Source organism: Penicillium waksmanii (genome assembly GCF_028829765.1).
Source record: "Penicillium waksmanii strain IBT 27052 chromosome Unknown utg000007l:1.0-4314555.0:1.0-4317578.0, whole genome shotgun sequence".
NCBI classification, from domain to species: Eukaryota; Fungi; Ascomycota; class Eurotiomycetes; order Eurotiales; family Aspergillaceae; genus Penicillium; species Penicillium waksmanii.
In genome coordinates this window covers 3266191-3290344 of record NW_026643253.1, presented here as the reverse complement: position 1 = coordinate 3290344, position 24154 = coordinate 3266191, and the positions used below count along the sequence as shown (strand labels likewise).

General features: G+C 51.7%; 8 protein-coding genes across 8 annotated transcripts; 4 read left to right on the top strand and 4 right to left on the bottom strand.

The window, feature by feature from the left end:
* Positions 1-491: 491 nt before the first annotated feature.
* N7481_008071 (urease accessory protein UreD) lies at positions 492-1679 on the top strand (the record flags this gene model as incomplete). The annotated part of the gene is made up of 1 exon (XM_057267290.1): positions 492-1679. One exon carries the CDS (start codon positions 492-494, stop codon positions 1677-1679), a length of 1188 nt encoding a protein of 395 aa, XP_057121491.1.
* A 582-nt stretch (positions 1680-2261) lies between these two features.
* Positions 2262-3731, bottom strand: N7481_008070 (uncharacterized protein; the record flags this gene model as incomplete). The annotated part of the gene is made up of 2 exons (XM_057267289.1): positions 2262-3336; positions 3403-3731. 2 exons carry the CDS (start codon positions 3729-3731, stop codon positions 2262-2264), a joined length of 1404 nt encoding a protein of 467 aa, XP_057121490.1.
* Positions 3732-4350: 619 nt separating this feature from the next.
* On the bottom strand, positions 4351-9860 carry N7481_008069 (putative rRNA biogenesis protein RRP5; the record flags this gene model as incomplete). Its single annotated transcript, XM_057267288.1, has 3 exons — positions 4351-4899; positions 4973-9355; positions 9408-9860. The coding sequence occupies 3 exons, from the start codon at positions 9858-9860 to the stop codon at positions 4351-4353; spliced, it is 5385 nt and encodes a 1794-aa protein (XP_057121489.1).
* Positions 9861-10719: 859 nt separating this feature from the next.
* Positions 10720-12993, top strand: N7481_008068 (uncharacterized protein; the record flags this gene model as incomplete). The annotated part of the gene is made up of 3 exons (XM_057267287.1): positions 10720-11374; positions 11431-11544; positions 11603-12993. 3 exons carry the CDS (start codon positions 10720-10722, stop codon positions 12991-12993), a joined length of 2160 nt encoding a protein of 719 aa, XP_057121488.1.
* Positions 12994-13569: 576 nt separating this feature from the next.
* Positions 13570-14660, top strand: N7481_008067 (uncharacterized protein; the record flags this gene model as incomplete). Its single annotated transcript, XM_057267286.1, is given in 3 exon segments — positions 13570-13607; positions 13672-13869; positions 13880-14660. The coding sequence occupies 3 exon segments, from the start codon at positions 13570-13572 to the stop codon at positions 14658-14660; spliced, it is 1017 nt and encodes a 338-aa protein (XP_057121487.1).
* Positions 14661-14843: 183 nt separating this feature from the next.
* N7481_008066 (chaperonin-containing T-complex alpha subunit TCP1) lies at positions 14844-16834 on the bottom strand (the record flags this gene model as incomplete). Its single annotated transcript, XM_057267285.1, has 6 exons — positions 14844-15227; positions 15283-16317; positions 16374-16478; positions 16546-16631; positions 16688-16735; positions 16792-16834. 6 exons carry the CDS (start codon positions 16832-16834, stop codon positions 14844-14846), a joined length of 1701 nt encoding a protein of 566 aa, XP_057121486.1.
* A 240-nt stretch (positions 16835-17074) lies between these two features.
* On the top strand, positions 17075-19821 carry N7481_008065 (proline--tRNA ligase; the record flags this gene model as incomplete). Its single annotated transcript, XM_057267284.1, has 16 exons — positions 17075-17406; positions 17476-17506; positions 17557-17630; positions 17689-17717; positions 17769-17835; positions 17899-17974; positions 18038-18054; positions 18107-18148; positions 18203-18396; positions 18455-18484; positions 18541-18577; positions 18634-18650; positions 18708-18898; positions 19005-19166; positions 19242-19743; positions 19811-19821. 16 exons carry the CDS (start codon positions 17075-17077, stop codon positions 19819-19821), a joined length of 1812 nt encoding a protein of 603 aa, XP_057121485.1.
* Positions 19822-21158: 1337 nt separating this feature from the next.
* N7481_008064 (uncharacterized protein) lies at positions 21159-23365 on the bottom strand (the record flags this gene model as incomplete). Its single annotated transcript, XM_057267283.1, has 2 exons — positions 21159-23167; positions 23233-23365. 2 exons carry the CDS (start codon positions 23363-23365, stop codon positions 21159-21161), a joined length of 2142 nt encoding a protein of 713 aa, XP_057121484.1.
* Between the last annotated feature and the right edge of the window lie 789 nt (positions 23366-24154).

Genomic DNA, 24154 nt, shown 5'->3' with positions numbered 1-24154 from the left:
CAATCCACTCCGTCCACCATTGCCCACTTTCTTCGGTCTCACGGAGCCCAGCGTAACTGCACATGGGGTCAAGCCACCCCCCGCTTGACACATAGTCGCATCTAGTCCATGGGTAGCCGGTCCATTCGCACCCAGGTGGTCGTGCCCATTGACTAATGAATGGCATCATCGCCCCCCCCAAAACTAATTTTATATACCACTCACTGGCTCCCAAGATTCCGGGGTAAAAAAAAACTCTCCTGCAAAATACATCATGCTGCAGCCTGCCGAAATCACACCTTACTGAAAATCGAAAATCACAACTTCCAAGGTTATTTATTGCATGCATACCAGCTTGGCTCATTCTTCGTCTCACCCTCGCGCCGTGATAAAGTCCATCGTCTCTCCCCCCCACCTCCACTTCCGTCTACTCCCCTCCACCGCTTTCATCATAATCTACTCCCTCGTCTCTCCGCCTTCCACCTAGAAAAAAGTCACACATATACGCCACCATGCGACAACCAGCAATGCCCATCCGCTCGCCCTTCGAGTCTTCAATTGCGAAGCCGGGGCAGGGCACTGTCGTTCTCTCTCTCCTCCCACCGAATAATCCCACTCTCACCACTCTCACCTACAAATACCCATTGAAGCTTGTACCGCGCGCACCGGGCTTCGTCCCCACGCCTGATCCCGCCGCACTTTCCGATTCATGCCCGTCAAGACCAGTTCATCTCTATCTCCTCACCTATGGCGGCGGTCTGCTCCCCGGAGACCACATCGAGGTCTCCATCAAGCTCGAACCCAAGACACGAATGGTAGTAACGACGCCACAAGGAAGCACCAAAATCTTCAAGACCGAAGACAACGGCGTCAGAGTGATCAAAGGTCACCGTAAGAAGATGCCCGCCAACGACCATCTCTCTGATATGAGTCAACAATCACTCGACGTCCGAATTGGCCGCCAGTCCGCTCTCTGCTACCTGCCAGATCCCTCCGTTCCTTACCAAAATAGTCGCTACGCCCAAGTGCAAACATTCACGGTTGACGCTGCGGCTCGAGGTGAGCAGCGTAGCAGTCTCTGTGTTTTGGATTGGGTCACGCAGGGCCGGACCTCGCGTGGTGAGAACTGGAACTTCCGCTTCTGGAAAGGTCGGAATGAAGTCTGGGCTGCTGACGAAAAGACGGGGAAGAGCCGGCTTCTTCTTCGTGACTCTGTCATCTTGGATGATGAACAGGAAGATGAGCTCGCCACGGATGAATCGGACGATGATAATGAAGACTCAAGCCACGGATTAAATCCTCAACCTGACGGTGGCGATGTCCCACCGCAGGCGCAGGCTGGTCTGCTACCATTGAACATCATCCAAGAAAGAACGAGACCACACGGTGTCGTGGGTACTCTTATCCTGTCAGGTCCAGTCTTCGACAAGCTGGGCTCCTTCCTCATCGAACAATTCACATCACAGCCGCGCATCGGCAGCCGGAATTGGTCATCATCAGCGACGTCTTCTGCACCCGAGGATTCGGCCACCGCCAGGGGCGATGTCACCTGGACGGCAGCTCGTGTTCGCGCTGGCTTTGTACTTGTGAAGTTCGGCGCCAAGGACTTTGAGACGGCTAAGCATTGGCTTGGCGGTCTCCTCCGTGAAGAGGGCAGTATTGTGCGAGAATTCGGCGAAGAGGCCCTCTTTTGCCTATAAATACTCGATGCATTCGCCAATATACCTTCCCTTTGGAATCTCAACTTGTCCTCGCTCTTCCTTTCCGCCGCTTTCGGCTGGTCCTTCAACTCGTCCAGTCAACCTTGCATCTTCAAAGTGCACTCAGCACATCTGAATCTTGATGATACCCACTGGGCCTTAGGGCCTTGTCTACCTTCTGGAACTCCAGTTTCCCACTTTGATATTTTGTATTCTTTATTTATTTATAACATTTTCAGCGTATTGCATGTAATTGGTCGTTCGGAAGCAATCCCCCCCCGCAGGGCTCTGCAACAACGAAACAATATTGGGACTTTAGCATACTGCATCATAACATGACAGTCACCAAAAAAAAGGACAGCCTGACTGCAGAAATGACATTGATTCAAGCACCATCTTTCAAAAAAAATTGTGTTTTATCTGTGCTAGTCGTAAAAGCCATGAAATCTATCGCACGAAGTAAAAGGTATCTCAAATGTCAATAAAAGGCAAAAGCAAAGGCCAACCCAACCGCCCACAACGCCATAAAAAAACGACCAACATAGACATCATCACTCATATCAATCCATAACTGGGTATATCTCAAATCCACCAATCGAAGATCGGAATCTTCCAGTCACCCCTGGTAGCCGTAACCAAATCATCCACATTGAGAATATCCACGCCCTCCTGGACAAGGATTCTCCAAATATGATTCCGCAAACTGACCGGCCAGCTCGGAATCGACCAGTATCGCACTTTCAAGCCATGCCGATGCGCAACCCGTACCTGGTCCCGAATAATGTCCATCTGGCGCTGCGTGAAATGGAAAGGCCAAGGGAACCCGACGGCCTTCTTGAACGAGACGGAGGCGTAGTAGCTATTCGTCAAATTGAATGTATTCGGGCGGAGCGTGTCAGGCATGCCGGTGTGGCCTTGTCCAGAGCCAGGTGATGAGCCTTCAGTCGGGGCAGATGAATCTTTAAGGGGATCTTCGACGTGATTGTCCTCGTCAACGAGCTTTTCGAGTGGAGCGTCGAAGAAGATATCTCGATGGGTGGAGTTAGCCGTGACAAGATTGAAAGGTGCATTCCCCGTTCCAACGACAGTGACGGGCCCCGGGATAATCTCATGCCCATTGAAGTAAGTCAGATACCCTCGATCCCGGAGCGGAGCAAGTTCCTCAGCAACGGCAGGCCACGTCGCCGCGCCGTCCGTTTTGAAGTCGATCAGAAGAACGACCGATTGATTGGGGTCTGCATCGAAAACACCACGGACAGGGGTGTCGAGGATACGACGGAACGGCGTGACAGGATTCTTCTGATTGAGAATCTCGACCAGCGGGTCAATGTACAAGGAGCGTAGAGTTCGGCGCGAGGATAGAGAAGACGTGGTATGACCGACGTATAGCTCTTCATCGAAGAGCCAGACGTCCGCCTCGACACCTACACAGCCAGCCTGTAGCGCGGAGAAGAGCGGGATCTTGCGCCAGTAGTCATTGTGCGAATGACAGTTGACAGCAATGATCTCGCGCGAGCGATCGGTTGGCCAGTGCGAGGCGTCACTCTCGATGTGATCGGCGCCGCCATGCTTCCAGATACTCGCGGCACGGTCATATTCGTCTGGGAAGAACGATAGAGCAATGCCAAAAGCTAGGGAGATGAATTGAATGACACCGCTATGTTTTTGAAAGGATTAGCCCGGCGATTACATGGATTGGAGCTTGGTTCGGCGATTTACTTACAGCATTACGAAGAAGACGAGCAGAGTGCGCAAACACAAGCGCCAGCAGTATGAGCGATGTGACTTCGACTTTTTCTTGAAGGGCGGGTTGTCTGATAACAAGGGCAGGGAATGCAGATGATTCTTGCGGAAAGACATCCAACTCGTCAGCTTGCGCCATGTTGACGGCCCCACTTGATCGGGACCCTGTTGATCGCGGGGAACCCCATCGACTTTGTCGGTATCATCTTCATGAATTGGAGAGTCGGTATATGCTTCGAAAGGAAGGCTGAGGAGATATTCAGATGAATCTCCGGTCTGCATGGACTGCGGTCCATATGAGACCCCCATTATTGGGCGGGGGTGGTTGAGAGGGAAAGTTGAAGGAAGTGGAGAGAGACAGAGAGACCCTGAGCTGCAGGGGGGAGTGGGAGTATATTAACCACTACTCTCTCGCTGTCAGTCTCGCCCTCTATTGCTCTCATGTTAAACAGACGAAAACATATCGGATTACTTTCCCTGCCTTTCCTTCACGGAAGAAGAGTCAATCAGCGTCCAGCAGAGGTAGCCATGTTGCAGAGACGCGGTCGGTGATTGGTTTGGGTCAGCCGGGGGGGGGCTCTAATGGGCGTCGGCCAACGGGAGGCCCCATTGCGTCTTATGCTGAGGGATGCGGCAGATGTTGGCGAGGCCTGCAGAAACTCTGTTTAGAGGGGGGTCTAGGTAGGCAGAGCCGACCAGGACTGTATTCCGACTTGAAGGTTATTTAAATTTAATTTGTCAAATTTTGGTGAGTACTAGTAAAATAGGAAATATCCGCAGATCAATTCGATAGCGCTTTATATACAACGAATGCAATGGTCCCAAACACCCACGGATCGATCACTATCATCATGGACCCGTTGCTTTTGTTCTTCCGTTGGTTAACACATGATCAAGAGAAAAAATAAAATAGTAACATGAAAACAATCTACTCCTCCTGCAGAGACTTGACATAGGCCGCTGCCCGCGCCTTGGTCTCCTCCACCATCTTCTCGTCCCCGCCCTCCGCGACAAGCTTCTCCTCAAAAGCGAGCCACTTCTTAAACAGGAACTTCGCCTGCTTGGGCTTCAGCTTCTTGCTAGCGTCTACGCTGACAGATCCCTTTTTGTGCGAAAGGCCGAGCACACGCTCGAACAGACGGCGCACTTGGTCCGCATCGCCGTTCTTGATCTCCAAATCCAGCAGGACGTTCCACAGGTCCATGCGCTTGGGGAATGAAGAGAGAAGTCCCTCAAAGACTGTGCGACCCCGCTCAATGTCACCATTGGCCGACCGGAATTCCAGTTGTCCAAACTTGGAGGTGGTCTCGATGTGTGTGTGCGTCGGGAGGGACTGCAGCGCACGCGAAAGTAGTCCGCGACCACGATCGGCGTTGGCCAGAGTGTCAAACAGGAAGCTGGCGTAGTTCAGGAAGAAGGATGGGGATTGGTTCGAGATCTTCTTCTTCATAGCAGTTCGGAAAAGGTCATCCGCTTTCTGTAGTCAAATAGTTAGAAAAAAAATACTTTCATCGGAGGAAATAGAAGAGAAGGTTAGAATTATAACATACCTCGTTCTTGCCGGAGCTGATATAAATGCTGGCCATCTTGTCGTAAATGACTTGCGGTTCCTGGTACTGGCACGCACGGTTGAACACTTCCTCAAGAGTATCGTCGTTGCCGTAGGTGTTCTCCAAGTTCAGCAAGGCGATCCAAATGTTCAGCTTCTCAGAGTCCTGGTTCATGGAAATGGTGCGCAGAGCACGCTCAGCCACAGTGCGGGCCTTTTCGACTTCGCCCAGCTCCAGTTGGAACGCCATGTATTGCAGCCACAGCAGCGAAGAGTCGGGCTCACCCATGAGAAGACGCTCGTAGTCGGCGACGGTTTGAGGTCCGTTAGCATCAAGCTCGCCAGTGCGGTCAACCTGAATCTCGGGCTTGCGGCTCTTCTTCTTTTTCTTCTTGGAGCCCTCGTCATCACTGTCCACGTCGGCGGCCGCATCCTTGGCCTGGACATTGCCACTCCAGTCGAAGCCACCGGCACCAAGACCGCCAACCTTGGAAGGCTTGGTGGACTCATCCTCGTCATCACTGTCCTCTTCTTCCTCCTCGTCCTCCTCCTCGTCGCTACCTTCCTCAACATCGACGCCTCCCATAGAGACATCATCCTCGTCACTGTCACCCTCCAGCTCAACACCACCAATGCCCTCGCTGAGCTCCTCATCCTCGCTCTCATCTTGCTCATCCTGGAAGTGAGAAGCCTTGAGAGAGAAGGAGATCTTCTTTGAGGCTTGATCGATCTTGATGATCTTGGCCTTGACAGCATCGCCCTCGTCGTAAAGTTTGCGAGCATCCTCGATGCGCTTATCGGCCATCTCGCTGCGGTGGCAGAGACCGCTGACGTTGGCAGACTTGTCAATGACAATGAAGGCACCAAACTCCTCAACCTTACGGATCTTACCAGTCACAATCTCACCAACCTTAAGGTCCTGCAGCTTGACGGGGGCCTTGTAGTTGGGGTCAAGGATGGAGTCCTTCAGACTGATCTGCAGCTTGTTTTGAGCCGCATCAACCATGGTGACTCGGCCCTTGACGAGCTGGTCCTGCTGGAAAGAATCCTTCCACTCCTTGAGATATGAGTCGGACAGGTCGGAAACACGGACGTATGCAGTCACATCGTGGCCGACAGACACGAATAGGCCAGCGTCGGCAACGCGCTTGACGAAACCGCGGACGACATCGTTGGGCTTGAGATCCTTGAGGGAAGTGATCTCACGGTCCTGCACAGGCAGCGAGGAACTCAGAACCTTAGAGGGCCGGAGAGACAGGTGGATCTTCTTGTTAGCCTTATCAACAGCGACAACGTAGGCACGGAGAACCTCGTTCTTGCGGTACAGAGTTGGGTTGGCCTTTGAGTAGTCATCAGCCATGTCGATAAGGTTGACTGCTGCAACGAGGGCCTCGCCGAGCTGCATGATGATCTGCTTTTCGGTGATCTTGGTGACACGGCCGGGAAGGATCATGCCAGGAGCGACATCGCCGAACGAGAGCTTATCGAAGCCCTGCTTGGCAGACAGATCCAGGTGACCCTTGTCGGCATTGACCGCAGTGACCTGGACCTTCAAGGCAGATCCAATGGGGAAGTTCTTCTCCACGTCGGTAAGAAGAGACAGATCATCCGAAGCATCCATGAAGCGCAGACGACCGCGCACGCTGGGAGAGAGGTTGACCCAGATGCAGTCGTCGGCAATGTTGTTGACGAAACCCATCCAAGATGATCCAATCTGGACCTGCTCGAGGTTCAATGGGGCGGGGTTTGCAGCCTTGAGGAAGCTAGGCTTCAGAGACAGCTCGTACACGGGGTACTTGCCGCTGCGGTGGGAAATGGGCAAGAACTTGTGGCTGCGGGCATCGTGGATACCAAGGATTCTAGCAGAGATGACCTGTTTGGCCTTGAAGAACCGCAGGGGCTGCTTTCGGTCCTTGACGTCTTCCCACTTATCGAAGATCTCAGACACATCAATTCGTCCTTGGATGTTATCCGCCAGCTGCACATTGACTTGGGTGGACTTGATAGAAACGACCTTGCACTGGACAACGCGACCGAATGTGAAGTCAGACATGGACTTGATATTCTCATCGATGGCGTTGGCAACGGGATAATCGGTCTGGTTAAGAGTCTTCTCCTTCTTCTCCTTGGGACCGGTGGCCTCGGAGTCCTTCTGGCTCAGGATGAAGCGCTGCAAGTCCATATCAACCGAGTTGACTGTGACTGAAATGACCTGTCCCTTGGACACGCCGAACTGAGGCTGAGACAGGTTTGCCTCTTCGATAAGACGCTTGGGAAGGAGACCAGTGAGGCCACCGAGGAACTCAACGAACAAACCATCGGGGGTGATGTTACGGATGAAACCAGTAACAGCGCTGCCCTCTTGCACATCCTCAAACTTAGTGGGAATAATTTTCTGCTTCACAGCCTTCTTCAGAGTGACACGGCTAGAAACTCGGATGAGACGATGCGCACGTTGGATGTCGAGAACCAAGAGGTCGTTCAGCTTTTGGCCGACACGGATTTTGCTGAGAGTGGAGTTTTGCTTGGATGAGGATCCATCAATGATGTGCTGGACATCGAGACGGGCCACCAGGCCGGACTCGTCCAGCTTGAGAAGAAGGTCATCGTTAGACTTCTCGAAGACAGTTCCGCTGACAAGCAGCCCAGGGTGGATGTCCTCGAAAGCCTTGCGATACTTCTCAGTGAATGTCGAGGGATCCTTGCAGGAAACAGCAAGTCTGCCCTGGGAAGCGTCGACGCTCAAAGCGTGGACATTGACGACCTGTCCGAGGCGGAAATGCTGGGCCGGGTCCTTGATATAAGCCTCACTCATCTCAGACACGGGAAGGAAACCGCGAACATCGCCGTAGAACTGAACAACAGCGCCGTGGCTCTGCAGACTGACGATAGTTCCAGGAGACTGGGCACCTCCCAAAATACCCTTGTAGTCTTTCCAGACTGCGGACTCGCTGTTCAGCAAGCTCTTCTTCAGGGTCAAACGGATCTGACGCTTCTCCAGGTTGACGGACAGGATCCGGGCGGAAATCTTCAGTCCCTCGCGGAACTTCTTCTCGGGGAACTGGAGCTTGGAATCGGCAAAGTGCATAGATGGAACAAGACCGGTGATGCCATCTGCCAGGCTAACAATCAAGCCATCCATACCGGTAGCTCCAACCAGGAGCTTCTCGACCTTGCCCTTGACGATGGCACCGACCGTGACATCCTCAAGGCGGATAAAGGGCTGCTCGATCACAGATTGCTCGTAGGAGAGGAGATAGAGATTATCGATCTTGTTGTATCCGACAATGCGGGCTTCGTGGGTAGATCCGACCTTGAAGGGACCAGAATCATCTGAGATGGACTCAACCTTGCCATCTGACAGCCTTGAGATATGCACGAAACCAATTTTCTTGGTCTCGCCCATCTCGACGTAGATACCCATACCAGGGTCAACCTTCACTACCGTGGTCTCTGGAATAATGGCAGAAATGGCAGGGGCATCCTCAGAAGAGCCAGGGCCGTGCGTATCAGTAGAGAGCTTAAGAACGTGGTCCAGCAAGGAGAAGCCAATCTTGAAAGGTTCGGCGGAGGGGAAAGTTGAGACAATGCGACCCTTGATCTTGGCGCCGATCTTGAATTTGCGCTCCAAGTCGAGTTTTCCATCAATCACACCAGATTGGACTAGGTCGACGGTGGTATCAAGCATGCCCATGATCTTTCCCATCATGCCATTGGCAGTAACCTCGGTCAGGAGAATCTCTGCAGCAACACCGGGGAGATAAGAATTGATGGTAGGAGCGGCGGCGAGGAAGTGTGACTTCTTAAGAGAGTGTTCAAGGTTGGCTGAAAGCTTGATGACATTACCACTGGCATTTTGGCCGGTGACAAGACACAGGAATACTGAGCCCTCCTTGATGTTGGAGTATGTAACGTGGGAGTCAATCTCCTTGGAGGACATGAAACCACGTACGTCTGAGCCCTCAATGCCGAGGTCCATCACCAAACCATGGTCTTCAACACTGATAACGGAGGCTTGGATAGCGGTCTCCTTGACCAAATCGGACTTGGAGAGTCCGGAGTTGGCCTGTCTGGGGTCAATCGACAATTCGATGTGCTTCTTGTTGCGACCGCCGGCCTCAGTGGCTTCAGCACCTGTGGAAACGACGTATGCTCGCAGGTATTGACCGATATAGAAATGGTCCTTGAGATCGAAGGAGATTTCCTCCGAGTCATCATCATCATCCTCCTCTTCGTTGAGCATCTTCTCAATCCGATTTTCAAGTCCCTTGGACACAGAGGTGAGAGGCACGTAACCGACAAGGTTGTTGGGCAGGGAGAGACCGATATCGTGGGCATTGATGCTTGAGACTTGACCGAGAATCATGGAACCGGGAACAATGCGCTATAGAGGTTTTAGCCAGGTGCTTCGTGAGGCATCCTTCAATTTACCATACCTTATAGGTTAGAGGCTCAATGCGAACACCGTCCTTCTCTTCCGATTTCTTTTCTTTATCTCCAGACTTCTTTCCCTTGGTCTTCTTCTTGCGCGACTTCTTGCTTGTCGCGGCATCGGCGTCTTCCATGTCGACATCCTCTTCCTCATCGTCGTCGTTATCGTCGAATTCGCGAGTTGGCTTTTTGGGGCCCTTCTGTTCGAATAGAACATCCTTGTGGGCTTGAATCTGAATTTGCTTGCGCTCCAGCGGGGTCAGAACGCTGCCACCACCACGAGGGAATGATGGCTCGTCGTCGCGGAGAACAGAAAGCTCCGAAGCTTTCGGGGCTGCGGTGGTATCCTTGGGCTTCTGCTCATTCTTGCGATCTTCAGCTCCGACCTTGGCGCGCTTTTGCGGCTGACGGGTAGCCGTTTCTTCGGGGGCATTCCCCTTGCGCTTGATTGGCGCCATTGTTGGTAGTAAAACCGTAGAGAGCACGGTTGAAATCTAGAATTCCCGAACAAAAAAAAATCAGTCCGATGCATGGCAGAATTATCCACCGCCTAATCTATTTGAGATTGACCGCCTTCTTTGAGGTTAGTCATCATTGTTTACCTGTAATTGAACTACAAGAATAAGCAGGAGCGATAGATACTTCCAATGTGTATAGGATAGTACTAGTAGTAAGTTATATAATAGGCTTTAAATGAGATTTTAGAAGATCTTCCGTATGGTTGGAGACCTGGAATATTTCCAACCTTAGGTGGTTAGGGTAGTTTTGGATCTTTCCGATGGAGTGATGTATATTTCTCTACTAGTAGTAGTACTATACACTTAGTTCCAACTTGAACTTGAAGATTGCCAGTACTCACACATTGAAATCCTGAGATTGTGGTATCTACTAGGGTATTCATTCCAAGGTTCAAGCTGCCAGTTGCCCTCCATAAATATTTATTTTCATTTTTAATAGCCTGGGGCTTACTACTAGTATTTCTTTGTACAGGGTTAGTATGTTCGCTCCCCCATAAACTCTTCAATCTATAAGAAATCCTTTCCTTTCTAATTCACAAAAATTTATCTTATCCTTTCCTTCCTTTACTTTTCTCTCTCTCGAAAATAGGTAGAAATAATCGCCCATTTCTAAATCAGGTCAAGCCTGGGTGCCTGAACACCAAAATGCCCGAACCACGCCCCACGCCGCGCTCGCGCGTCCAAGTCACGTCTGCGCGCAACACGACCCGCTTCCCAAGGGGGTAAGATGGGACAAATCTTTTCTCCATGCTAATCCACCACGGAGGTTCCCTCTCCTTCCCTCTGTCGTGTGCACATCATGGATTTGGTTGCTGGTCTTCGTGAACCGCCCCGATCAGAGCCCATTTTCCCTCCCTCCTCCCAGGAAATCCCATCCTCCCCGCCTTCTATCGCATCCGAAGCCGGCGGTGGGCGACGACAGAGAAAACCGCCCACAGTCACACCTCGGTCCTTTCGTCGGTTCTTCACCCCTCGCTCCTTGTTGAATAGTGGAAGCAATGGTAGCCCCGTCAGAACGAACCGCCAGGCCCTGAGAGCCCTCAACTCGCCAGCTGTCAACCGACTCGGTCCCGCATTTACGAGATCGTCTAAACCGGGAAGTACTAGGAACGCCTACGATGGCTTGCCAGAGGATTTTATGCGCACTCCGAGTAGGAAACGGAAGCACTCATTTTCCTCGGCTGCCTCTCCGATTCAATCTTCACCATTGAAAAAAGTCCGTGTGCGATCTCCGATGGGCGAGGAAGTGGAGCAGCGGACTACCATCCGAGATATCGATCCCGCAACTGTTAGAGGCCGCTACGTTGATAGAACGCCTGCAATCACTCCCAAACGGCGACCAGTATCTCCAATAAGTAGATCCAGGGCTTTGCAGACGTCCGGTTCGTTGTTTATGCGCACCGTGCAGGGTTCTCGGGCGAACCGCACCACTCTTCGCTCGACTGCTGGGGCTGGTTAGTTTCTTGTTCCAGGGATAATATTGGATTTTTCATCTAACAATCTTCTCCAGGCTGGCAAGATGTTACATCTGATTTCCACTCGCGACCCGAGGACCGCCACTCATGCGCCAGTCAAGCCTCCGAAGGCTCTATGGCTCTTCCATTCTGCAGTGCCTCTTGCAATAGTATGTCACTTTGTTATGATGTTTCTGGCCAATTGGGATTTCTAACACTCCACTATAGCCAATTCCCTAGTAGCAGTCGGCGATGAAGAAGGCGGTATTCGACTGCTGGATTCTTCCAAGGACGACGAGCGAGGGTTCTCCAGCGCATATCTCGGATTTCGACCGCACATGAACTCCATAATGGATCTCGAATTTTCTTCGGACGATCTATTGCTTGCCACGGCCTCTGGGGACCAGACTTCTTTGGTCATTGACATGACCACACAACGACCTGTCCACTGTTTATCGAACCATGTATCATCTGTGAAGCGGATCCAATTCCAACCAGCTTCCAACAACAAAGTCCTTGCAACTTGCAGTCGGGATGGAAACGTCAATATTTGGGACCTCCGATGCAAAGGCTTTGAACGTCCTTCTCTACAAGTGAGGTGCTCGCTAGAAACCGAGACCGAAAACTCCACAACGCCGCGCAAGATGACTTATCCCCACGTTCTTAACACGATCCATGGAGCTCATGCGTATAGCACCCCCCAAAAACCGAGCATGGATAGGAATGACGCTCCCCCCTTTGGCCGCTCAGACATTACGGTCACTTCCCTGGCATTCCTTCCTCCTGGTCAGGAAAACCTGTTTGTCACCGCATCCGAGGCTAGTGCCAGCGTTCGGCTATGGGATTTGCGAACCGCGCACCACAACCGCCGTGGCCGACCTGTCCTTCCATTATCTACCACACGAGAGCCTGATAGCCACATGAAGTACCGCAGATTCGGTCTAACATCCATGGCCTTCAGTGGTGAAGGTTCGCGGCTTTACACCCTTTGTCGGGACGGTACGGTCTATGCATACTCGACATCCCATCTGATGCTTGGACATGCTCCCGAGCTCTCCTTGAACAATAATCGACCACGAAGGTCTGGAGGATCCGACAAAGAAGGCCTGGGGCCGCTGTACGGGCTCCGCCACCCTCGCCTCCAAGTTTCTTCATTTTATGTCAAACTTGCTCTTCGAAAGGCATCCGGAGACCGCCCAGAAATGCTGGCAGCTGGCAGCAGTGACCATTGTCCCATATTATTTCCAACAGATGAACGATTTCTGCAACCTACCGTCAAAACCCCGGATGACGGCCTCCCTACCCGTACGTCGCTGTTCACAACCCGATCAGGCCTCCGCCGTACCAACTCCGGAGTTGGCTTGGCTGGACGTTTGGAAGACACCATCCCTATCTACCAGTCCGGCACTCCCCTTGTTGAAGGGCACAACAGGGAAGTGACGGCAGTGTCGTGGACAAACGACGGCGAACTTATTTCCGTGAGCGATGATTACAGCGCCCGATGCTGGCGCGAAGGACCCGAGGCTCACGAGCTTCGAGCTAGCGGCGAGACTGAGGGCCGGCGCTGGGAATGCGGCTGGGCTGATACGAAAGACTCATATGATGACGAAGACGAATGATTCCCGCGAAGTCCATTTTCTCCCTCCCACCCTCTTTTTATCATTATCCTGTTTTGCATACGCGAGGTGTTTGTATGGCGTTTTCATTTATGAGGGCATTTTATGGCGTTTTAGGGGGGGGGGGGGGGGCATTGTTTCTATTAGCGTAGCATACCCGTTTACTTTATACTGCATCTCTCGGGGGTTGCAATTTATCATTTATCTTCATCTACTATATGTGTCCAAAGAGTAGCTTTTGTTAGTAACTAACCTTTGGAAACTGGTTTCTGATTCGGAATCCAAGCTAGCAGCGAGTAAAAAAATAGTGAATCATGCTGAAGTATGGCTACGTACAGGAATTATAATATCTTGAGCTATCCATGAGATTAAGATGACATAGAGACTTTCTATTTGTCCTACCACTATGCCTGCCCTAAGGTGGGCGATCCTTGGATGAGCCTACCTTAGCAGGGACGAGAGGGCGCCCCGGGGCGGGCGGACGGTGCTGCGATAAGACGATTGGCCGATAAGTTTGGAAAAAAAAAGTTCCGCTCGACCTAGTACAACTCCAACCCTCCACACTCCCCAGCACTCACCATGCCTCACAAGCACAAGAGACGTGAGAAGGATGCCTCGTAAGCTTTCCATTCTCAAATACTTCACCCAATACCGATGATCTAACTTTCAAACCCAACCCAGACAATTCGATCTCCCGCCTTCGGTGATCGCAAAGGCACTCCCCGTGCGCAATCCGGAGTCCAAGGCCCAGAACAACCAAAAGCCAGGACAAAAGGGACCAAAGCAGCAACAAGGTGGCAGCAAGAAGAATGCCGTGTCATTGGAACATACCCGCAGCAAGCGCGCCAAGGAGGACGACACTCCCCGAGCTTTTCGTCAGTTGATGCAGTTCAAGACCACAGGCCGACGTGCACCCTCGGGATTCGAGACGGGAGAAAAGAAAAAGCAAAGCGGACAATAAGAAGCGGAAGCGTGAAGATGCGGACAACAAGGGATCCTCGAACAAAAAGCCCGCCAAAACGCTGTCCGAACAGAAAGAAGCCGCTGGCAAGGACGCCAAGCAAATGATTCCGAAGATTCTGCCCGGCGAGAAGCTTTCGGATTTTTCAGCGCGCGTTGACCGTGCGCTTCCTCTTGCTGCTATTACCAAGACACAAGCTGGTGCGCGCAAGGACCGCGATCACAAGATTACGAAGCACGAAAAGCATCTACGAAAATTGCAGGCTGGTTGGCGTGAGGATGAGGCCAAGATTCGGGAGAAGGAAGAAGAAGAGAGGGAGGAACGCGAAGAGGAGATGGAAGAGCAGATTGAACTCATGAAGAAATGGGACTTGGAGAGACGGGGTGGTAAAGCCAGAAAGAAGGGAACTGTGCCCAAGAAGAAGAATAAGTCGGGCAACGCTGGGGATGTCGGCGATGATGACCCCGACCCATGGGCGAAGCTGAAGAAGCGCGACAAGGAGAAGAAAGCCAATCCGTTCGAGGTTGCGCAGGCACCGCCGGAACTTAAGGCACCCCGAGAGATCTTCAAGGTACGCGGTGGTGCAAAGGTCGACGTTGCCAACGTGCCCAATGCTGTTGGTAGTTTACGACGACGAGAAGAGCTGGCTTCCGAGCGGAGGAATATTGTGGAGGAATACCGGCGAATGGTGGCTGAAAGGCGCCAGTAATCTCCCACTCTACTAAAAGTGGAATTCATGTTCGTACATTTTTTACTATAGGATATCCATTTGATAAAATCTGGTTCATATGCAGCCGCAGCAGAAGGTCATAATATCCACTGCTTTTTCATTTCTATGTAACATCAAATATTACTGCCTTTTTTAATCCCCCGTAGTCAAAGCATCAAGACCTTAGTGACCGTGGCCGTCATCCTGCGGCTGCTCGGGGTCCAGCTTGATGATAGTATCAATACGCATGATAGCAATGCAGGCCTCGACAGCACTCTTGAGCTGCTTGATCTTGCTCATGCTGGGCTCTAGAACACCGGCCTTGAGAGTGTCGTGAACGCGTCCCTTCGCAAGATCCAGACCGTAGTTGCGGTAGGTCTTCTTCTTGGCGATAGCCTTCTCCTCCTCGTTGGCATCACCATCCTGTACACGCTGTGACAGGGCGTGGCGAACACGGAGTTGAGCGACAAGCTCGGATGAGTCCTTGGCCGCATTGACGGCAAGGGTCTTGGGAATGACGAGCAGCGACTGGGCGAATTCACCGATGGCGAGTTGCTCCCGAGAGCCCTAGAAAACGGTGTTAGCGACGTATTCAATAGATAGTGTGAACATAATTACATACCACTGTGACGGCGAACTCCTCGAGGTAGATGTGAAGGGCAGTCTCAACGGCACCACCACCGGGGACGATGCTGCCACTCTCCAGAGTGCGCTTGATGGCACACAGGGTGTCGTGGACGGAACGTTCCATCTCGTCCAAGCTGTACTCGTTGGCGCCACGGAGGATGATAGAGGCGGATGTGTGAACCTTAGTGCCCTTGACCAGAATGCACTCGTCGTCCGAAATACGCTCCTGGACAACCTCCTCAGCGTGGCCGAGGTATGACGAATCGAACTTCTCATCTCCGTTCAAGTCGGACAGGGTGCTGATGAGAGTGGCACCGGAGGCCTTGGCAATGCGGCGAAGATCCTCCTTCTTGCAACGGCGGACGGCCATGGCTCCCTTCTCAACAAAACTCTTCAGGACCATATCGTCGATACCCTTGGTCGTCAGGATAACGTTGGCACCGGACTTCAAGATCATATCAACACGTTCCAGAACAATACCGGCTTCGCGCTCACGGATCTTCTCCAGTTGATCGGGGTCCTCGACTGTGATTTGCACGCCCAACTTCATGCGCTCCTTCTGCAAGTTCATATCCAGACAGGCGATCTTGGCATCGGTGACGCGGGTCGTCATGGCCTGGGAGGCAACAGTGCAGTTCAGGGCGTAACCTTGGACAAGAACGGACTCAGTACCGCTCTTTCCGTGAGCCTTGAGAAGGTTCACAGCCTTGACTGGGTACTTGGTCTCTCCCCTTTGGTTTGTCGACTTAACCTGAAGCATGGCGTCCACGCACAGGTTGGAGAAAAACTCCGAGTCGCCTCCAATGATCTTGCTAGACATAGAGGTCTTCGCAATGTTGACCAGGCTGTCCCTGCCTAGGTTGTCCACTTTCGTTGTCACGTTCTCGTTCATATACTTCACGGCTTCCCGAAGCGCGAGACGGTATCCGTTGATGATGGTGGTGGGGTGTATCCGGTTCTTCATCAATTCGTTGCCTCGGCGCAGGAGCTCTGAGGCAATCAGGACAACCGAAGTTGTGCCATCACCGACCTGGCGGAAGTCAGTTGGAAAGGTTCGATCACCCAGGACATGTGTGGAATCCGTACCTCCTTATCCTGTTGCTGGGCCAGGTCCACCAGGATCTTGCCCGCAGGGTGCTCAATATCCAGTAGCGAGAGAATTGTAGCGCCATCGTTTGTCACGGTCACATCCTATGATGGCAAACGTTGTTAGAAGCAGTCTTTCCAAAGCTCTGCGGGGTTCTTCCGTGTTCCATACCCCTATGTCGTCCACCATCATCTTGTCCAAGCCCGAGGGACCGAAAGAGCTCTTGATGACATTTGAGATAGCCTGGGTCGCGAGCACTGGAGAAGGGTTAGTTAAAGCAATTGATACAGACTGGTTGTTCTATCCAACATACCATTCTGCTCACGGACATCGGCACCGGTGATTTTCTGTCCGCCCAAGACTGTGTGCGAGATAGGTTAGTTCGCTGCTTCGAGGAAGAGGGGATTTTGGGCTCACAGAGAGTGTCCGCGTTTCGCGGAGCCTCGAAGATGCCTGCCATGGCGAATGTAGTAAAAGACGAGGGCTTTTTAAGTGGGATGGCAGAGCTCTGCTGGGCTTGGGACGGGGGGGGGTTTTGGTTTGTTACCGCTAAAAGTTCTGCCCGGCGGTGTGGGGTCGGCGCAGATAACATCCCACTTTTTGAAAGAGTCATATCCCTCCGAATTACGAACTTCCATTCTAGTCTCGAGAGTGGCTCGCATCTCTTATTCTCCTAGCCAGGCGCTCGTTTTCATTCAACATGGCTAGCCAGACCCCTACCGACCCCGCTGCCACCAGCGTTGCTGAATCCCAGACCCTCCCTGACCGCACCAACCCCGCCGATGCCCCCCAGGGCGAGTCGAAGAATGCAGCTAAGAAGGCGGCCAAGCTAGCTAAGCTTGCTGCCGACAAAGCCGATAAGGCCAACAAACCTAAGCAGCCCAAGCAGCCCAAGGAGGGTAAACAAGAGCCAAAGAAGGCTGCGAAGAAGAAGGATAGCGGCAAGGAACTCATCGGTATCGACGTGGAGAAGGAGTCGGATTTCCCAGAGTGGTATCACCAGGTACTCACCAAGGGTGATATGCTGGACTAGTGAGTCCAATCTCTCCATAATCCTTATCGTTATTCGGTGCCGTGGCTAACCTGGACTTTGCCTTTTAGCTATGATGTGTCGGGGTGCTTCATTCTGAAGGTATCGCGGCCGTTCTATTATATACTATGATACTTGCTCACACATTTTAGCCCGCATCTTACTTTGTTTGGGAGGAGATTCAAAACTGGTTCAATGTGAAGATCAAGTCCATTGGAGTCAAGAAGTTCGTCCTTCGAAAGCCCTTCGCATTATCAGAAACGGATATACTAACTTTAGATCAGCGCGAGTTTCCCCCTCTTCGTTTCCGAGGGTTGGTATCTCTTTCACACTTGATTTGTGGCAGCTTTACTAATTACATTAGATGTGCTGCAGCGTGAGAAGGACCACATCGAGGGTTTCGCTGCTGAGGTCGCCTGGGTGACCCACGCGTATGGATTCCTACCTCCAAAACATACGATTTTTCTTCCAGGATTCTGACTTTATTCCTCTAGCGGAAACTCTCCTCTCGAGAAGAAGATTGCTATCCGCCCCACCTCGGAGACTGTCATGTACCCATACTATTCCAAGGTACGTTCATATTATCATCTATCAGCACACTATTGAAGACTCATATTCTAATCTTTTGGTCAGTGGATTCGTTCCCACCGGTAAGGATGCTTTCCCACTGGTCATCGACGCAATCATATCTAATTCGTCCAGGAATCTTCCCCTCCGTCTTAACCAATGGAACTCCGTGGTTCGGTAAGTACTAAATTGTTCCTTGAATTTTGTCTTGTTTATTCTAACTTGTTGCAGATGGGAGTTTAAGAACCCTACCCCCTTCCTCCGCACTCGAGAGTTCTTGTGGCAAGAGGGCCACACTGCCCACCTCGGCGAAGACGCAGCTCGCGCTGAGGTGCTTCAAATTCTTGACTGGTACTCCGATATCTACGAGCACCTGCTGGCTGTTCCCGTTGTTAAGGGACAGAAGACCGACAAGGAGAGATTCGGTAGGCGTATATTATATAAAAGTACACTGAAAATGTTGCTAACACTCTTTGCTTTTAGCTGGTGGTCTCTACACCACAACTGTCGAAGGTACATCTGAAGCATACTTGTGATACTAAGCATGCATAAGCTAATCGAATACTTAGGTTACATTCCCGCCACTGGCCGTGGTATTCAAGGCGGGTAAGCTTTTCTGTTTCTTGACAATGGGTTCTCAACTAACACATTATTTCTTCTAGCACATCTCACGGCTTGGGTAAGCGTTACTTGTTCTGGGAACTTGGAGGACAAAATTAACCAATTGATTCTATAGGCCAAAATTTCTCGAAGATGTTTGACATCAAGGTCGAGGACCCCTCCAACAAGCCGGGCGAGGAGAAGAAGCCTCCTCTGTACGTCTGGCAAAACTCCTGGGGTCTGTCTACCCGTACCATTGGTGTCATGGTCATGATCCACTCCGACAACAAGGGACTGGTCCTCCCACCCCGCGTGGCAGAGACTCAGGTAAGTTCAAACAAGATTTGCCAATTTCAACCGTCGTCAGCGTGACACCCCTGGGAAGATCCTTGAGGCGACGAACTTTAGAATATCCAGACTAACAACGAACCAGGTCGTTATTGTTCCCGTTGGTCTCACCGCGAAGACCACCGCTGAAGAGCGCGAGAAGCTGAACGCCGAGATCGAGGGTCTTGCTGCCATCCTCCAGGCCGCAGGCGTCCGTGTTGAGAACGATCAACGTGATGGCTACTCTCCTGGCTTCAAATTTGCTGACGTACGTTATCTCAAATATGCACATTGATACCCCCAAGCATTATAATTTTGTTTGCTGACTTTTCTTTTGCAACAGTGGGAGCTGAAGGGTGTTCCTTTGCGCCTGGAGTTCGGCCCTGGAGAGTCGGCCGGCCACTTTGTTAGTACCGCTCGTCGGGATATTCCTGGCAAGGAGGGCAAGGGCTCTATCCCCATTCCCGAGCTGGGTACTGCCGTTCCTGCGCTCCTAGAGACTATCCACCAGGATATGTACAACCGTGCGAACGAGCAATTCACCACCCACCGGAAGGTCATCGAGAAGTTCGACGAGATCGTCCCTGCTCTCAACGACAAGAACCTGGTCGTTGTGCCTTTCTGTCTGGCCGAGGATTGTGAGGACCAGATCAAGAAGGAGACTGCCAAGAAGCAGGAGGAGATCTCCCTGTCTGGTCCCGAAGATGTCAAGGCCCCTAGCATGGGTGCTAAGAGTCTGTGCATTCCATTTGACCAAAGCATTGGCGGCGCTGAAATCACCGCCGAGACCAAGTGTATCAACCCCAAGTGTACCCGCTCCGCTCAGAAGTGGTGCATGTTCGGCCGTATGTCCCCCTATTCCCCCATCTCCCTCTTATTCACAGAACAACAACCGCTGACATCAAAAACCAGGCTCTTACTAAATATTGCCGATTCTATTTACATCATCTATTCGGGTACTAGCATGTGCTCCGTAAAGAGAACGAAACTGCATAGTGCTTTTCTTTCAAGGGTTCGGAGTATTTTGAGTGAAGTGGGACCGAAAAAAGTATGCAAAAATCTGCAAGATGTTTCCTATGTTTGGCGTGGGTAACACGGGGTCCCTTTATTGAAATTCACCTTGCGAGTTGGTTCGTTGTGGAGTCGGAATTTGCAGGGGAAAGGTATTTAGCCAACACGAGCCTATGAGAAGAATGAGCCATGTTATCCAAGACAACGTCCTACTCCTTATGAAGGAGTGCATGATACTTTCGTAGCTACCTTTGCCCATTGTACTCCGTAGTGCCTCTTTTTTCCTGCGCAATGTGCGTGTGATGCCAGTTGGACTCGTCGAATGCGTAAAATGAGCGACCAATCGGCAATCTTGTCGTGATTATCGAGTCGTTGACTCGGCTCCTGACTTGAGGGGTGAACAGGTGGAGACGACCCTGCATATGGATACGCTCGTGCTCCTTAATTAGCAACATTGCTTTGTCGATCTTCTCCCGACTAGCGGCTGAAGCTAGCCATTAAATCGTGATTTAAATAGAAATGGAACCTCTTCGGGATTCAATAGTCGCACATCATTTCGGCAAGTCTTGTTCCGAATCTCTCGGCAAATTCCACTGAGTGACGTCGCCTTATCTGGGGAGTTCGCCCACTTGACTTGACTACTAGTAGAAAACTACATGCCGTTTTGCCCGAATTATTGGTCCGCCTCGTACGTCAATAAGCTTAGTGTTATAGTACCTGAGATGGTGGTGGGAGAAATAGGTTGTCAATTGATAGTAAAATCGGCAGGTGAACTGGTAATCCAATTGGTATAATACAGAAATAGGAAGAAACGGCAGTAACGCCCTCTGGAATATGCAGATCCAGTAACAAGACAAGGCAGGACCACCCGAGTAGACAAATAGGAAAAACGGGCGACGAGCCAGGGGATGAGGAATTGTAGGTATAGAAAGGTCTTAGTGGGCACGTAGGACGAGGTTATAGGAAATGCAAGGAGTGCGGGATCCAGGATATTGGATGGTGGCATGTAGATAAGCAGGGAGGGTTGCTGATGATTAGGAAAATAGATGTGAAGGAAGGAAGGAAGCAGAAGAAGAAAGGTTTGTGATTTCGAAACAAGGCGCTTCAAGTTCAGAATCGCTAGGAAAACAGACCCTCAAGGGTTTAAGCAAGCGGGCTTTTGGTGGTTGGAGGTATCATGAAAGCATAATTATCGTGCGAGAAGGGACTCAATTCTTCCAGATGAAGAAAGCAGGTATGAGACACCTGCTTAATATGTCTCGACGGAGCGAGTTCCCCGGAGCTGCATCCGAGCACGAGCAAATGGGGATAAGCTGTTATCGCAGGAGGTGGGCTGGGGGGAATTGGCGCGGCGCACGCGTTGGGGCCAGCTCATCAGCTTGTGTGCGTCGCTGGCCGTGGCAGAGTCAATCACATAGCGGACATTGTTCTCGTCCACACCCTCGATTTGTACGCGAGGGGGTGGCGTGCCCACACTAGGGAGGTGAATGATCTCATCATCACTTTCCTCGTAGGTCCCCTGGGAGCCAGTGCCACTGCTTCTGTTCTCCCTGCAGTTGGAGGAGTCGGAGTGTGCCTGCATGCAGTATACTGTGCCGGCGGTGATAGGTCGGGAGTCGGGAGTAGAGCGTGGAGCGGTAGAAGGATCGAAAGGGATATTGGCAGCAAAGTCAGAGCGCATTCCATGTCTGGAATTGGTGGACTTGACACTGCTCGCGCGGAGAATATCCATATAGGTCAACTGTTCACCACTAGGTTGGTCGGTGCCCCGAGATTGCTGAAGCTCGGCCACCAATTCTGGAGACGGTAGAGGGGCATCGGTATGTCTCCGACGTGCAGTTCGGAGGAAGCCTTTGGATTGGACACTTGAGATACTTTGACGGGATTCGGAATCCCTCTTGTGCTTCTTGAAAGAGCCTTTCCGTATTATTTTGGAGAGTTGTCCGGCTGAAGCACTGCGGTTCAAGTCCATACGGGGACCAGGAACAAACTTGTCCTGGTCTGAAGGTGTGAAGGGTGGGCCAGCAATAGGGACCGGGACACTTTTGAACGCATCGTGGGAATTGATTTCGCGAACAATGGCATCCTGGAGGGATTCGTAGGTTGGATGGGAGCTCATGGCTTGAGTAGACGTATACGCATGCTTGAAAAAGTCCATCATTTCGGAAAACTTGAATCGAGGGGACTCGGATGATTGCCCCGGACTAGTAGGAGTCGGTTCCGGTAGAGGGCTATTCATGACTTCTGCAATGCTAGGAGCTCGCTTCATTTCAAAGTTGGAAGGGGTCGGAGGCTGGATCGCACGGTGTGAGATCTTTTGACGCCCTTTTGCGGCTAGTTGTGTATTGATCGACAGGTCTCGAACATTCTTCTTTGAACTAGACCCCGATGAAGGAGGCGGAGAGAGTGATCTGGAGTTTAGTGACGAATTGCGGGCTGTTGGAGTAGGTGCTTGTAGCGCTGGAGGGGTGCTAGCGCCGCTACTGCTGTTGCGGCCATCACTGATTGGAAAAGGCAGCGTGGGACTATCAGGCAAAGGCGTATTGCTCCATCTCTTGCCTTGTTTGTAAGCAGGAGGTACACCCAAACGTTGGACGGCATCGGGAATCTCTTCTTCTGCTGCATCAGTCTCCTCCGGGGACAATGTGGGCGCAGACCTTTGCAGGCGGATTAAAGTGCTGGCATGCGATGCACGCGATGAGCCGGAGTCACGATCAGGAGAAGATCGAGTTCGAAGATCCCCTTCTGACATCCAACTGCCTTTCTTCAAATTCATGGTTCGCGAGTCACGTCTCTTGCCATCCGAACCCATTGGACTTAAACCGCGCCCTCGTCTACCCGGCGCAGGTGGAGATGAGCGGGAGCTCAATGCAGATGTTGAGCGAGATTGAGCTCCATATTTCGCAATATTTCTGTCCGCCACATCCTCCTGGTAGAGAGCAGATAAAATCCGAGAGCTCGCAAACCCTTTCCGATATTGGATACGCAAAAACCTGGTCATGTTCCGTTCTGCGACATCTTCATTGTAGGGGCTAGTGGGAGGTGAAACTGGACTGGGACTTGTGGCCTGATTTCGATCGGCTGTGTAGAGAGCATCCATCAAATCGATATGTCGAGAATTGGAATACCTCGGAACTCCAACTGTCGTTGGGAGTGGAGGCGGTAGCTCGGACTGGGCAGATTGCGGCCGCTCATCTCCCATATGGTGATGTAGATCCTCAAATTGTTTGTCGATTTGGTCAAAATGGTGCGACACATCTATAGCATGTGCAGTTTTAAAACCAGGCGAGGGGAGCCCCGGTGACGGGGAGCGGCAGATAGACGGCCAGACTCCGGGTGCTCTCGCGCCGCCGCATAGTATCGTTCATCGGCTCTGGCATCACCCAGACCAAGGCCACTTGATGGGCGCGCCCGATTTGGTTCTGACTGTTGGAAAAGTTTCTTCAGCGCAACCATATTGACAGGTGTACAGCACATGGGATCATGCGTCTAGCGGTCACCCGTAGTTGGAGCTAAGCCGCGCGCGCGAAGCGACTGGACAATGATGTTTTAGAAGGGGAAAAAGTCCTGAAGCTAAGAAGAAGTGGAACGACTAGACCGACGGCCGTCGTGAAGGAGCGAGCGATCAACGCATTTCATTGCAAGTTTGGAGCTTGTTTGAAGGCATTCATACTAAATTCGAAGGTACCAATTGGTGTAGGTTGACATGATGAGAAAGAAAAGGAAGGGCGAGAAAATTCGCACGCGCCACCAGGAAAGAGTACTCCGTACGAGTAGCGGAGACCTGCCTTGTCAAGTGGTCGGCGTGCAGATCCAACACCCTTTGGCATGCCTGGATCCAGGGGAAATGGAAATGGCCCGGGATTCTCCATAAATCCATCGCCGGGGGGGCACAGATGGGGCTAGGCTAATGCGGACTGACGGTTCGAACGCTAAGAAATTAAGAGTACTCCATTTGCCGTAGGCTTTGACATATGAACGGCCGCCTATCACCCAATTGACTTGGGTAAACTCAAACGAACTCGAGGGCAGCGAGCAGCTGGCCTGTTCTACGAGTACGGCGCATAAATTTGTCCCTAGCAACACGAGGGGTTGAAGAAACAAGCTGCCCCCTCCCCCCTCCCTAACTGGGTCGACTTTATGCAGCTAGCAGAACCTTCTCCGGAGTAAACGTCCTGCCTGCATAATAGGCCGCGGGCCAGAATCCGGCCCCAATTCCAAGTCAAAAGGGGTCCACATAACAAG